Below are 16292 nucleotides of genomic sequence, written 5' to 3'. Positions count from 1 at the left end.
ATATATATACATACATTGATATATACAATATATAATTTATATTTATTTTTTTTGCCGTTTTTGTTTACATGTTAATAGTGTTTTAATGAATATACATGCATGTTTAACACATATAGATTCCTTTCTTTCATGAAGACAAGAATATAAGTTGGTGTATTACCTGATTCTGATGACTTGCATTGATTGTAATCAGACAGTAGTGATGACAAACGTCCACGTTTTCAAATGGAGGAGAAAAAAAGTTCCTCCTTTCTGTCTAATACCACATGAAAGTGGTTGGTTTTTGGCATCTTATTTGTCCAGCTTCCATATTCGTTTTTATACACTTTACAAGAAATACATTGGCGGCAAACTCCGTAGCTTGCTAGCTTGTTTGCGCAGGCTTTCGGAGACTCTTATTTTGAAAGCGCAGGCGCGATGGAGCGGCGCTTTTATTGTGAAGACAGGAACTGTGCAGTCAGTCTTTAGGCTTTTGACGGGGTGTACGGTTGAAATAAAAAATGGTCTTTTTTCCTTCACACTTTTGATTGATTGATTGGAACTTGTATTAGTAGATTGCACAGTACAGTACATATTCCGTACAATTGACCACTAAATGGTAACACCCCAATAAGTTTTTCCACTTGTTTAAGTCAGGTCATGTGACCACCTGGCTCTGTTTGATTGGTCCAACGTCACCAGTGACTGCATCTGATTGGTGGAACGAAGTGAAACGTCACCAGTAAGGCAGGCACTTTGAAGGTCTGTCTGACAGACCAAAACAAACAAAGCGTGCATTAACAGATCGATAAAAATTAGTAGCGAGTAGCGAGCTGAATGTAGATAAAAGTAGCGGAGTAAAAGTAGCGTTTCTTCTCTATAAATATACTCAAGTAAAAGTAAAAGTATGTTGCATTAAAACTACTCTTAGAAGTACAATTTATCCCAAAAGTTACTCAAGTAGATGTAACGGAGTAAATGTAGCGCGTTACTACCCACCTCTGCCAATATGTATTTTAAGCAGTTCAATATGTGTATTGGATTTTGAGGTGAAAAAAGGACATACATTTAAGTTTATTCTAAGAGAGTTACAGCAAGCAAATGGCAGCGGTCGGGTGGAATGGCCCTAATGTTGTCCCAATTGTGCACTCGGTACCTCGACATAGAGCCTTTGCCAAATTGAATGGTTGGGTTCCGACTGAGAAAGCCAAAATGTAATAATTAGCATTTTGCCACATGACCAATACTAAAGTGTGCTGTTGCTATGGCTGACAAACAATGTTTCTGTCATGTTCTGAGCGATAACAAAAATAAAGCACACAGTGAATGTGAGAGTTGGCTGTCTAACCCCAATGATTCCTCACATACTTGCTCCTATTTCCCTTCCTTCTCCTCTAACCGGCCTGGGGTGAAAATGTAGTCTAAGGCTTGTCTCTCAGCGGCGGCCACATTGGGGTGCCAGAGGTCCACCATGAAGACCACCCTGAGTCCGTCCTCTGCGACCCCTACACACAGAGAAGACGTTTATGTCTCCATTCAATTACTCCGACCTTCTTTGAGACACAAAAGATTGAATTGTGAGTCTGTCCTACCCTCGTGGAAGGCCCTGTGGAGGAAAGAGTCGTCAAAAAGCAGACAGCTGCCCTCGGACCAGCACTGAGGTTCTCCACCAACCACAAGCTCACAGGAGGGGGGAACTCTGAGACCTGTCAATAGAAATAGACACTGTCAAGTTCAACGCTTTTAATTCCACAAAATTAGTAAATTTTTAATATAGCAAGCACATTTGAATATTTTTTATGTCTGCACAAATAGGAGTAGTTCTCTTTTGAGTCATCCATAGAATCATGACCTAAGAAGACTCAACTCGGGGTGTAACGGTACACAAAAATGTCGGTTCGGTGCGTACCTCGGTTTAGAGGTCACGGTTCGGTTAACTTTCGGTACAGTAAGAAAACAACAAAATATACATTTTTTGGTTATTTATTTACCAAATTTGTACACAATGGCTTTATCCTTTTAACATTGGGAACACTATAATAATTCTGCCCACTTTAATCAACATTAAACTGCCTCAAGTTGTTGCTCAGATTAAATAAAATGACAAAACCTCTCTTCTACGTATAAAAAGTGCAACATTAAACAGTTTCAAGTCAACTCATCATGCTTAATTTATTACAGCATTTGGGAAACCTGTAGTTGATTTTTATTACCGTATTTTCCGCACTATTAGCCGCACCTAAAAACCACAAATTTACTCAAAAGCTGACAGTGCGGCTTTTAACCCGGTGCGCTTTATATATGGATTAATATTACGATTCATTTTCATAAAGTTTCGATCTCGCAACTTCGGTAAACAGCCGCCATCTTTTTTCCCGGTAGAACAGGAAGCGCTTCTTCTTCTACGCAAGCAACCGCCAAGGTAAGCACCCGCCCCCATAGAACAGGAAGCGCTTCTTCTTCTACTGTAAGCAACCACCCGCCCGCGTAGAAGAAGAAAAAGCGCGCGGATATACCGTACGTTTCATTTCCTTTGTGTGTTTACATCTGTAAAGACCACAAAATGGCTCCTACTAAGCGTCAGGGATCCGGTTCATGAAAAGACGCAAACTCTCCATCCGCACACGGATTACTATTTCACAGCAACTGATATTCCTGTGAACCGCACTGTGGATACAACGGGAGCACGTACGGTGAATATTCGCACCACAGGGAATGAGAAGTCATCCTTCACTGTGGTTCTAGCTTGCCATGCTAATGGCCAGAAACTTCCACCCATGGTGATATTCAAAAGGAAGACCTTGCCAAAAGAGACCTTTCCAGCCGGCGTCATCATAAAAGCTAACTCGAAGGGATGGATGAAGAAAAGATGAGCGAGTGGTTAAGGTAAGTTTAAGTTTACGCGAAGAGGCCGGGTGGCTTTTTTCACGCAGCTCTGTCCATGTTGATATACCGGTACGTATGTTTGTGATTGCACATTTGCGTACATTTTGGGAGTGAACAGAGTTGTTAGAACGCTGGTTTTTAATATATTATTAAAGTTTGACTGACCTATCTGACTGTTTTTTTGACATTCCTTTAGCGCAGTTAGATGCGGCTTTTAACCCAGGGCGCCTTATGGTGCGGAAAATACGGTAGTTCTCTTTTGAGTCATCCATAGAATCATGACCTAAGACTCTCAACTCGGGGTGTAACGGTACACAAAAATGTCGGCTTGGTACGTACCTCGGTTTAGAGGTCACGGTTCGGTTAACTTTCGGTACAGTAAGAAAACAACAAAATATACATTTTTTGGTTATTTATTTACCAAATTTGTACACAATGGCTTTATCCTTTTAACATTGGGAACACTATAATAATTCTGCCCACGTTAATCAACATTAAACTGCCTCAAGTTGTTGCTCAGATTAAATAAAATGACATGAAAAAAGTGCAACATTAAACAGTTTCAAGTCAACTCATCATGCTTAATTTATTACAGCATTTGGGAAGCCTGTAGTTGATTTTTATTATGTAAATGTTATATTTGTATCAACATGTGATAGCAGGGACCCTGCCATTCAAAACTAGGCTGCTGCATTACTAATAATTAATGTAACTATAGCTGAAAAAAATAGTACAATAGCAATAGGAGAGACTATTCATCCCTGAACACCATGGAGTTCATGTAGGCTTAATGATGCACTTACATTATTATATCAACTATCAGAGACAGAAACTCTTCATTTAACATAATGTCCTGCTTCAACACAGCTCAATCAACACAGAAAAAGGTAAAGTGAAATAACAGACTGACAGGGCTTTGCTGTCCGTAACACACACACACCGCAAAATGAGCTAACGTTACGCTAAAAGCGAATTAGCCTTCACCTCAAGCCAGGACTGCGAGCGAGTTGAGCTGCCATTTAGGTTTCTAGAAGGTCAACGGGCTGATTGATTGATTGATTGAGACTTTTATTAGTAGATTGCACAGTGAAGTACATATTCCGTACAATTGACCACTAAATGGTAACACCCGAATACGTTTTTCAACTTGTTTAAGTCAGGGTCCACTTAAATTGATTCATGATACAGATATATACTATCAGATATATACTATCATCATAATACAGTCATCACACAAGATAATCATCAGGGTATAAACATTGAATTATTTACAATCCGGGGTGTGGAGGGTGGGTTAGGTTTGGTTGTTATCATCAGTTATCACCAATTGAGAACAGAGAAATGGACATTGAAATAGTGTAGGTCTGACTTGGTAGGATATGTACAGCAAGTAGTGGACATAGAGAGAGAGAGATCAGAAGGCATAAGAAAAAGTATCTACATTTGATTATTTACATTTGATTATTAACAATCCGGGGAGGGTGTTAGTTTAGGGTTGAAGTTGCCTGGAGGTGTACTTTTATTGCGGTTTTGAAGGAGGATAGAGATGCCCTTTCTTTTACACCTGTTGGGAGCGCATTCCACATCGATGTGGCATAGAAAGAGAATGAGTTAAGACCTTTGTTAGTTCGGAATCTGGGTTTAACGTGGTTAGTGGAGCTCCCCCTGGTGTTGTGGTTATGGCGGTCATTTATGTTAAGGAAGTAGTTTGACATGTACTTGGGTATCAGGGAGGTGTAGCGGATTTTATAGACCAGGCTCAGTGCAAGTTGTTTTACTCTGTCCTCCACCCTGAGCCAGCCCACTTTGGAGAAGTGGGTAGGAGTGAGGTGTGATCTGGGGTGGAGGTCTAAAAGGAACCTGACTAGCTTGTTCTGGGATGTTTGGAGTTTAGATTTGAGGGTTTTGGAGGTGCTAGGGTACCAGGAGGTGCATGCGTAATGGAAAAAGTGTTGAACAAGAGTTCCCGCTAGAATCCTCATGGTGCTTTTGTTGACCAGAGAAGAGATTCTATAGAGAAATCTTGTTCGTTGATTGACCTTTTTGATTACCTTGGTTGCCATTTGATCACAGGAAAGATTAGCCTCTAGAATGGAACCTAGGTAGGTGACCTCATCTTTCCTGGTGATAACAATGTCACCCACTTTTATAGTGAAGTCATTGACTTTCTTAAGGTTGAAGTGGGACCCAAACAGGATGGATTCAGTTTTACCCAAGTGTATGGGTAGCTTGTTGTCAGCGAGCCAGGTGCAAGTTCTACAGAGTTCAGCACTGAGGATTTTCTCCACCTGTGACTTGTCCTTGTCTGATACCAGCAGGGCCGAGTCATCCAAAAAACAAGAACAATTCACAGTCGCATGCCGATGACAATGCTCATAGTGATGTTACTAGTAGTTGACCCCAGTGTTTATTATCATTTGGGGAGAGTCCGCTGCCTGATGCTTACCTGCTAAATGCTAAGCACTGACTACATGCGCTCTGAATACGCACTGCTGATTGGCTGTTACCGCTCTGTTTGTAACCAATCAGATGGTTGTGTGGGTGGGACAATGCTGGGTGCTGTGTAGAGGACTGACAGAGGCAGAAGGAAGCGTAGGCGGCTACTTAATATGTTCATGTGGAAACTCGTTCGGTACACCTCCAAACCGAACCAAAACCCCCGTATCGAAACAGTTCAATACAAATACACGTACCGTTACACCCTTACTCTCAACCAAACAGATAGTTTCTGGGGATTTCCCAATCAGGGATTTATGCCGACACCGATCATCCATGAATGAGTTTGGCTTATAGGGCAGGGCCGACATCCGGGCAACTGAGCTACATACGGGTTCTTCGAGCCATAGCAACCTGACTGGCGTTGAAAACAAACCATCGCCATTACTCTTTAACCTGTCGACCTGCGCTGATTAAACCCGTCATTCTGCCTCCAAAATGCCAAAAAACTGTGTTGTTTTTGGTTGTGCAAACCACAACTGGAAACAGGGAAAACAAAGGTCGTATTTTGTTCTGCCAAAGCGTGCTAAAAGCCCACAGAGACGAGACAAATGGCTCGCAGCTTTACACCGGGACAACGAGGACGGTTCTCACTGGAGTCCCCCAAAATCCCGGGTCGTGTGTTCGGATCACTTCGTTTCTGGTAAATATAAGGAACAAAAATCCACCTTCTTAACCACAACTTGGCTATACCGTCCATGCTAATGTTGAACCCGTTGAATTTTTACTGAATAACGTTCGACAGCTGAAGTTGTTGTTGTTGCACAACAATAACATACGGTATAAAGGCTATTTCCAGTAAAATAATAAATCATAATACTGAACTGAATTTGAATGAGCTCTCTACAGATATAATAAATATACAGATACTGGTAGCCACCGTGTCATCCTTATTATCATTTATCAACATACCTTGGGTGATTTAACAATTTTTATGTGATTTATTCGTTATACAACAACCGAAGCTAACAACCGACCTGGTGCGCTTGTGAGGTAGACATAAAGATTTCCAAATTCCATGTCCGGCCATTGTGTAGGATTATCAGTCCACGCATCTGCTGGAAGGCGGTAAGGGCAGTCGTTTAATCCAACTACAGAACATTTGAACTCGTATCTTAACCTAGTCTCACTGGAAAGACTATTTACATAATCATACGCCATTTAGAACAGTTTAAAATGCCGTGAAACCTCGTTAAATGCCTTTTCTGTCAATGCTGTGTTCGCTGTGAGCTGGTTTGTTTTCAACGAATTCAATATGGCGACCGCGTTGCTAGGGGATTGGCAGGCGGAAGTGACGTAGGTCCACCCTCGCCTATACCAATACTGATAACATGTATTAATTGGAATGTTTTCAATATATTTATAGTGAATGCTAATGACAGTTTAACAATATCAGTGCATATACTTCAACTACTGTATACACTTTTATTACATACAATTGAGCAAAACAAAGTCAATGGTACACAATAACTAAACATAATTAAAAATCTACTACTCATTTAAATCATTTTTGCCGTCAAATTTCTCCTGTGTCCATGCAGGGACTTTTTTCCTGAGTTTGTAAACGTTAACAAAAACAAAAAAAATGTGAGACCATAAAAAAATATACATCTAAAAGACTCTAGTATCAATGAAATACTGATACTACTAATGGTTCCATCTACATGTCTTAAAGTTTACTAAGCACTTACTGTACTTTTCAATTGATCAAGTCGTGGGGATCTACCTCATTCATATATATAATTTATATTTACTTTTTTATGAAATATATGTTTTTGTTAATCAGTTAAAGGTGTTTAATGATAATGCAAGCATGTTTAATACATATAGTTAATATTGTTAATAAATTAAAGGTGTTTAATGATAATGCAATCATGTTTAATACATATAGTTAATATTGTTAATAAATTAAAGGTGTTTAATGATAATGCAATCATGTTTAACACATAGTTAATATTGTTAATAAATTAAAGGTGTTTAATGATAATACAAGAATGTTTAATACATATAGTTAATATTGTTAATAAATTAAAGGTGTTTAATGATAATACAAGTATGTTTAATACATATAGTTAATGTTGTTAACAAGTTAAAGGTGTTTAAAGATAATACAAGCATGTTTAATACATATAGTTAATATTATTAATAAGTTAAAGGTGTTTAAAGATAATACAAGCATGTTTAACACATATAGTTAATATTGTTAACAAGTTAAAGGTGTTTAATGATAACGCAAGCATGTTTAACACATATAGTTAATATTGTTAACAAGTTAAGGTGTTTAAAGATAATACAAGCATGTTTAACACATATAGATTCCTTTCTTTCATGAAGACAAGAATAAAAGTTGGTGTATTACCTGATTCTGATGACTTGCATTGATAGGAATCAGACAGTGGTGCTAAAAACGTCCGCATTTTCGAATGAAGGAGAAAGAAGTCCTCCTTTCTGTCCAATACCACATGAAAGTGGTTGGTTTTTGGCATCTTGTTTGTCCAGCTTCCGTACTCCTTTGTATACACTTTACAAGAAATACATTGTCGGCAAACTCCGTAGCTTGCTAGCTTGTGCACGCCAGCTTTCTGAGACTCTTGTTTTGGTAGCGCAACTGTGCAGTCGTTGAAATAAAGTGTTTCTCGCCTTCCAGTCGGTAATTTTAATGAGCTGGCAGCAGCCAGCGTCATCTCAGAAGACTCTCGGGTGCCGTGAATGTCAATCAAGTGACGAAAGTGACGTCATAGTGAAGATGATCGCTCATTTTTAGGACTATTTTTTTAATGCCTGGCTGGTGATCGACTGACACACCCTCCGAGATCGACCGGTAGCTCGCGATCGACGTAATGAGCACCCCTGATCTATTGCGTTGGTCCTTTTCTCTGTTATTGTCATCATTGAGATGTTAGCTCTGTATCCTTATTAGCTGTCCGCGAGAGTTCCACTTTTATTCACAAGTTTGTCCAATTTGTTGTTAAAACATTTTTCATCGGTTTTAGAAATGGTAGGAGTTGGCGGTTATACTCTTACACATGAATCTGCTCACTTCATTCAATTGCTTACCCAGGTGGCAGCGAAGCCGCACGTTTGTCGGACCGTAGTGTTCGGTGATGAGCGCTCCTGGCGACAGCACGGAGAAACAGGCGTTTCCAAACACGTTGTTTGTAATGAAAGTGCGCAGCTGGCCCAGTACCCTCCAGGCCCGTGGACACCTCCTGACATTCAGAACCAGAGGGGTGCCTTGGTTGACCAGATAGTAGGTCCACCACTGGCCACGAGGCGTGCTGTTGACTTTCCAACCCGGCGGCAAGGAGGAGCCGCTGCGGGCCGGAGGTTGGTTGTAGATGCTTTCAAACTCGGCCAGAAGGGCAGGGAAGCTTTGCTCCAGGAGCTCTACATCATGTCTCTGCACTTCCCTGGAGAAGAAAGGGGCCGAAGGTAAGTCGGGGAGGAAAAAGACCTCCGGCCGCTGGATGGTCGGTCGGCTGTTAAGGTATCGGCCTTGATCGCGTACTCCTTTGTGCACCCTGCCCATGCCTGACCAGGTGTAGCGTTTGGCGTACTCCTGCAGGCTGTGATAGAGCCTCTGGTTCAGACTTTCTCCTGCACTGGCGCAGCGGAAACACTCGGACGACTGGCAGAATGCGAAACCGTTCTGCTCCTCTAACATTGAACCCGGCTTCCCTTTCCTGTTGCGACAGTCCGAGCCAATGAAGCCCCCGACCACTCCTCCGATCCTGCCGGGTCCAGTCAGGTACCTTCCTCGCAGGGGGCTAGAGCTGTGCTCCCGGCCCACCCTGTAGCAGTACCAGAGGAAGAGCAGCAGCACACAGGCCACTGTGGCAAAAGCACAGACCTCACACTCTCTCACAGACTGCATCCCTCCAGCCACCATCTCCCTCACGCTCTCCAGTGACCACTCCATCTCAACCTCGCTGCCTAAGGCGGAATCTAACAGAAAGGTGGCGCTGGTGAAAATGTTTAGGAGGCAGCATGAAAGCCCACACAGGGTCTCGTGTCAAGCGGCTCTTACTGCCCTCCCTCCAACGTAAACAGTCTGCTGATTCAATCCTGCCGTCTCAAGTCCAAACATTTCAGCGCCTGGCAAGGAGGGACGGCCTCTCCGTGCATGATCTCTGCCAGTGCGATGATTGCGCTGCTCTTCCTCTCACACAAATCAAGGCAGACGCCGCGCCTCGGGGTTATTCGCTCTCTGGAAAAGAAGGACAGAAAGAGAGGAGCCGTGAAGAGGGAGGAAGAGGAGGCTGCGAGTGACATCACACGGCTGCAGCGATTCAATCATACTGATTTATTTTCTTATGTGTGTCATTTCCTGTCACTCCTATTTTCTGTTTGTCTATTCATCTATCCATCAAAAGACTTTATTCTGGATTCAAACCAGCTGTGTTTCCCAACCTCTTTAGAACAATCTTATACATTATATTAGCGCTGGGCCAAAAAGTATATCTCGATATATTTTTACTTAAACTCAATATTCTATATGTATCTCCATATATTTTCCAGTGAAGGTATACATATAAAGATATTCATTTTTGAGCGAGATTCACTGAAATTGAACTGAAAGACAACTGTACTGTAAACACTTTTATTAACACAATTAGTCAAGATGGGTACTGTTGCGTTTTGGACCAGTTGTTCCTCCCAGGGAATTCAAGTCACAATTCGCTCCCAAGTTCTTTCCGACACTTAAAGCTGAGTTGAAAAACCACCAGAGACAGAATACGTATTTTGTTGTATATTCTCAAAGCTTTGCCAATATACATTGATTGAGACCAGTCTAACCCTAGAACTTTCTATTGCGCCTCCCAAAATGGTCTGTCTTCCCGATCCCACCACCCTCTCTCTCGTCCCATCTCTATAGACAAAACAAATGCTAGTCAAAACACATTCCTCAAGGTTAACACACACAGTATATTTGCTGACAGAGCATCAAGAGAAGAAATGGAAAACACGAGCTGTTTTCAAATATGACTAAGAAATGAAAGAAGTACAACTTAAATTCGGATATATGTAAACATCTGCCTCCGACAGTACTAACTAGGGGTGTAACGGTACGTGTATTTGTATTGAACCCTTTCGGTACGGGGGTTCCGGTTCGGTTCAGGGGTGTACCGAACGAGTTTCCACACGGACATATTAAGTAGCGTAACGCACGTTGTGTAAACAATGCACACCGAGGCACAACACACGGCATGCTAGCAGCTAACGGGCTAGGATAGACTGACCATACGTCCTGTTTTCACCGGACATGTCCTCTTTTGCGGAGCTGTCAGGGCGGAGTTTCTTAAATGCCTCAAATGTCCGGCATTTTGAGTTAGGGTTGCGTATATTTTCAATGTACGTTCAGGGTTAAGAAGGGGTTAAAAACAAAACAAACAGCAGCATTGGTGAGGGAGGGGCAGAGACAGAGAGAGAGAGAGAGTTATGATAAACGCGCATGCGTCACCAGGCTCTGCTTTTTATCCATAGATTTATCACATTTAATTTTTTATTATCTATAGCAGGGGTGTCAAAAGTGTGCCCCGGAGGCCATTTGCGGCCCACAGCTAATGTTTTAAAGGCCCACGGCACATTCTAAAAATACTATTAAAACCTAACAAAAGTGAAATAAAAAAGCTTAAAGGTTAAATGTAATTTAGAAAAAGTTGCAATGTTGACTAATAAAACAAAGCTGTTTTTTTTTTCTTTCAAAATGTCATTGCTCAAAACATAATATTGAATCAAAATCGATGTTATTATGAATTATTGACCTATCCAAGGTTCCCATTACTTCACATCAAATATTACACTAAGAAAAATATTTTTGGTGGAAGACTTTGCAAATTTGGTAAATAAATAACTCAAAAATGTATATTTTGTTGTTTTCTTACTGTACTGAAAATGAACCGAACCCTAACCTCTAAACCGAGGTATGTACCGAACTGAAATTTTTGTTTACCATTACACCCCTAATATATATATATATATATGTATATATGTCTTAATAAGGTTATCCAAAAAATAGTGCTCGATACCGTAGTAGAGCGCAATATATGTATGTGTGGGGAAAAAATCACAAGACTACTTCATCTCTACAGGCCTGTTTCATGAGGGGTTCCCTCAATCATCAGGAGATTTTTTCCTGATGATTGAGGGAACCCCTCATGAAACAGGCCTGTAGAGATGAAGTAGTCTTGTGATTTTTTTCCCACACATACATATATATATATATATATATATATATATATATATATATATATATATATATATATATATATATATATGCAGTGGCCTAGTGGTTAGAGTGTCCGCCCCGTGAGTTCAAACCCCGGCCGAGTCATACCAAAGACTATAAAAATTGGAGCCATTACCTCCCTGCTTGGCAATCAGTATCAAGGGTTGGAATTGGGGGTTAAATCACCAAAAATTATTCCCGGGCACAGCCACCGCTGCTGCTCACTGCTCCCCTCACCTACCAGGGGGTGATCAAGGGTGATGGGTCAAATGCAGAGAATAACTTCGCCACACCTCGTGTGTGTGTGTGACTATCATGGGTACTTTAACTTTATATATATACATTTCAATCAATCAAAGTTTACTTCTATAGCCCTCAATCACAAGTGTCTCAAAGGGCTGCACAAGCCACAAACACATCCTCAGCTAAGATCCAACATCAGAGCAAGGAAAAACTCAAGCCAATGGGATACGACGAGAAACCTTGGAAGGGATTGCAGATTTGGGGATCCCCCCATGCAGGGCCGGCCCGTGGCATAAGCCGTATAGGCAAATGCTAAGGGCGCCGTCCATCAGGGGGCGCCACGCCAGTGCCACAAATGTTGGAGAGAAGAAAAAAAAAAAGAGAAAAAAAGTTGGTACTATTATTTCTAAATACAAAAAATAATCCCACGTTAATTAAAATGCAAAGTAAAGCCTATTTAATAGAACTATTATTTGTTACAACATCCCCCCCCCCCAGCACGGTGCGCCCCCTCCCTTCCCGTATCATGACTCTTTTTGGACATCACCACATCAAAAAATCAACACAAGATGTCAAAACGGCCAAAACTGTCAGGTGTCCAGGGAAGAAAAAAGAGAAAAGAAGAGGAGGAGAAACGAGAAAAGACAGAGGTAGCAAGTAGGTAACGTTAGCCTACATGAAATTATTTGTCTGTTACAGAATGTGATAGTAACCTGGCTTTTTAGCATTAAGCTAATGTTACATGAGTCTGCAATTGCTAATCAATAAATAGCTAGTTCTGTTTTAACGTCGGGTTAATATTGTGGAGGGGGCTAAATTGTTATGGAAAATAATAATGTAACGTTAGGTAATTACAGTACTCCCACCTTACATTCCTCAGGGACATTTGTATTAGATCTTTTAAGCAGGTGTTTTTTTGTTTACATTGTTATTGCCTTCTGGTTAGCTAATGTTTGCCCTGCAGGTAATAGTCACTTTTCCACCCCTTTATATATTAGGTATAGTTGTAAGTAAAAAAAAAAAAGGTCAAAGGCAAAGCTATTCGGTTTCTTGTGAGTATATACACTTCACTGCCGATGTGGGGGGGCGCCACCTAAAATCTTGCCTAGGGCGCCAGATTGGTTAGGGCCGGGCCTGCCCCCATGGGTGACCGGTGCAATGGATGCTGAGTGGATATACAGGTAAAAGCCAGTAAATTAGAATATTTTGAAAAACTTGATTTATTTCAGTAATTGCATTCAAAAGGTGTAACTTGTACATTATATTTATTCATTGCACACAGACTGATGCATTCAAATGTTTATTTCATTTAATTTTGATGATTTGAAGTGGCAACAAATGAAAATCCAAAATTCCGTGTGTCACAAAATTAGAATATTACTTAAGGCTAATACAAAAAAGGGATTTTTAGAAATGTTGGCCAACTGAAAAGTATGAAAATGAAAAATCTGAGCATGTACAATACTCAATACTTGGTTGGAGCTCCTTTTGCCTCAATTACTGCGTTAATGCGGCGTGGCATGGAGTCGATGAGTTTCTGGCACTGCTCAGGTGTTATGAGAGCCCAGGTTGCTCTGATAGTGGCCTTCAACTCTTCTGCGTTTTTGGGTCTGGCATTCTGCATCTTCCTTTTCACAATACCCCACAGATTTTCTATGGGGCTAAGGTCAGGGGAGTTGGCGGGCCAATTTAGAACAGAAATACCATGGTCCGTAAACCAGGCACGGGTAGATTTTGCGCTGTGTGCAGGCGCCAAGTCCTGTTGGAACTTGAAATCTCCATCTCCATAGAGCAGGTCAGCAGCAGGAAGCATGAAGTGCTCTAAAACTTGCTGGTAGACGGCTGCGTTGACCCTGGATCTCAGGAAACAGAGTGGACCGACACCAGCAGATGACATGGCACCCCAAACCATCACTGATGGTGGAAACTTTACACTAGACTTCAGGCAACGTGGATCCTGTGCCTCTCCTGTCTTCCTCCAGACTCTGGGACCTCGATTTCCAAAGGAAATGCAAAATTTGCATGGTTGGGTGATGGTTTGGGGTGCCATGTCATCTGCTGGTGTCGGTCCACTCTGTTTCCTGAGATCCAGGGTCAACGCAGCCGTCTACCAGCAAGTTTTAGAGCACTTCATGCTTCCTGCTGCTGACCTGCTCTATGGAGATGGAGATTTCAAGTTCCAACAGGACTTGGCGCCTGCACACAGCGCAAAATCTACCCGTGCCTGGTTTACGGACCATGGTATTTCTGTTCTAAATTGGCCCGCCAACTCCCCTGACCTTAGCCCCATAGAAAATCTGTGGGGTATTGTGAAAAGGAAGATGCAGAATGCCAGACCCAAAAACGCAGAAGAGTTGAAGGCCACTATCAGAGCAACCTGGGCTCTCATAACACCTGAGCAGTGCCAGAAACTCATCGACTCCATGCCACGCCACATTAACGCAGTAATTGAGGCAAAAGGAGCTCCAACCAAGTATTGAGTATTGTACATGCTCATATTTTTCATTTTCATACTTTTCAGTTGGCCAACATTTCTAAAAATCCCTTTTTTGTATTAGCCTTAAGTAATATTCTAATTTTGTGACACACGGAATTTTGGATTTTCATTTGTTGCCACTTCAAATCATCAAAATTAAATGAAATAAACATTTGAATGCATCAGTCTGTGTGCAATGAATAAATATAATGTACAAGTTACACCTTTTGAATGCAATTACTGAAATAAATCAAGTTTGTCAAAATATTCTAATTTACTGGCTTTTACCTGTAGTTAATAATGTGAGAGCACACACACACACACACACACACACACACACACACACACACACACACACACACACACACACACACACACACACACACACACACACCAAACAATAGCTTATATAAGCAGTGTAGACGCCCACACACATTTATTGTTGGAATTTAGTAGGGGCGGCATAAGAAGATGCATTAGAAAACAGGATAGTGATGACATAATGCTAATATACCAGTCAAAAAATACCTTCAGAGTGCATTGCGTCACCATCGAGATACCTCACCAAAAATGGTGGAGTAATCCTCCTGGGATAAATCCTCGATGCTGTCTGACAGCATCGAGACGCCCCCACGCACACCCACTGCGTGTGGGGGAAGACTTGCGTCCATCATCACCAATGTGAGGGTTGACCAGCATCATCACCGCGCAACAACAATGCTGACACACACCTTTTCTGGACGTTATTGATTTTAGTTGTTTTTTTAAATCGTGGTTGTTTAGTACGCATACCTGCTCAACATGCACAGGTGTGTCCCCCTCCCTCCCCCCGCCACTGCAGTGCACAAAGTAGGCGGATATTTAAGCTCGTTTAACATTAAAAGACATTTCCAGCCCAACACAAAGGAAAGCAAACCGGAAAGGGAACACCACTCGTATTATTCTTAACAAAATAAACAAATCCTACCCAAAAACTTGAGACGCGCCGTCCGTGTTTCCCGTCCGTCGTTGCCACCGACGACTGGAAGATTTTTTGGTTAATTTTGTTGTAAATAATAACAACAACAACAACAAAAAGAAGCCCCGCGCTCCACAAAGAGACACCCAGTGTGGAAAAAAAAGAGCGGAGCGGTGTAACAACTACATCCGGTTTAGAATTTCATTATAAACTTCGCCGCTACTCAAAACGTCACGCCGATTTATTTTTTGTTATTTTTTATTTTTTTAAGAATCTGTTATTATGTGTGTCAATAAATTAGACTATTGTTGAAAAGTTAATCACTGTTAAAAAAAAAAAATCCACCTCTTGAAAAATGTTTTTATACTGGACGAAACATCTGACAACATGTTCAATCAATCAATCAATGTTTATTTATATAGCCCTAAATCACAAGTGTCTCAAAGGGCTGCACAAGCCACAACGACATCCTCGGTACAAAGCCCACATAAGGGCAAGGAAAAACTCACCCCAGTGGGACGTCGATGTGAATGACTATGAGAAACCTTGGAGAGGACCGCATATGTGGGTAACCCCCCCCCCCCCCCCCCCCCCTCTAGGGGAGACCGAATGCAATGGATGTCGAGTGGGTCTGACATAATATTGTGAGAGTCCAGTCCATAGTGGATCCAACATAATAGTACCGTATTTTCCGCACCATAAGGCGCCCTGGGTTATAAGCCGCACCTTCAATGAACGGCATATTTCAAAACTTTGTCCACCTATAAGCCGCCCCGTGTTGTAAGCCGCATCTAACTGCGCTAAAGGAATGTCAAAAAAACAGTCAAATAGGTCAGTCAAACTTTAATAATATATTAAAAACCAGCGTGATGTGGGCGCGCATGGAGTCGTATATCAACATGGACGGAGCTGCGTGAAAAAAGCCACCCGGCCTCTTCGCGTAAACTTACCTTAACCACTCGCTCATCTTTTCTTCATCCATCCATCCCTTCGAGTTAGCTTTTATGATGACGCCGGCTGGAAAG

At 41.6% G+C, this 16292-nt stretch overlaps 1 protein-coding gene across 1 annotated transcript; it reads right to left on the bottom strand.

Annotated features, from left to right (window-relative positions):
• Positions 1-803: 803 nt before the first annotated feature.
• Positions 804-15409, bottom strand: asphd2 (aspartate beta-hydroxylase domain containing 2). The gene is made up of 4 exons (XM_061985878.2): positions 15277-15409; positions 8419-9568; positions 1572-1685; positions 804-1484 (listed from the first exon to the last, which is right to left on the bottom strand). The coding sequence occupies exons 2-4, from the start codon at positions 9278-9280 to the stop codon at positions 1354-1356; spliced, it is 1107 nt and encodes a 368-aa protein (XP_061841862.1). The 5' UTR covers positions 9281-9568; positions 15277-15409; the 3' UTR covers positions 804-1353.
• Positions 15410-16292: the final 883 nt, after the last annotated feature.

Source organism: Nerophis lumbriciformis, linkage group LG12 (assembly GCF_033978685.3).
Source record: "Nerophis lumbriciformis linkage group LG12, RoL_Nlum_v2.1, whole genome shotgun sequence".
Taxonomy (NCBI): Eukaryota; Metazoa; Chordata; class Actinopteri; order Syngnathiformes; family Syngnathidae; genus Nerophis; species Nerophis lumbriciformis.
This window is presented reverse-complemented; position numbering and strand designations above follow the sequence as displayed.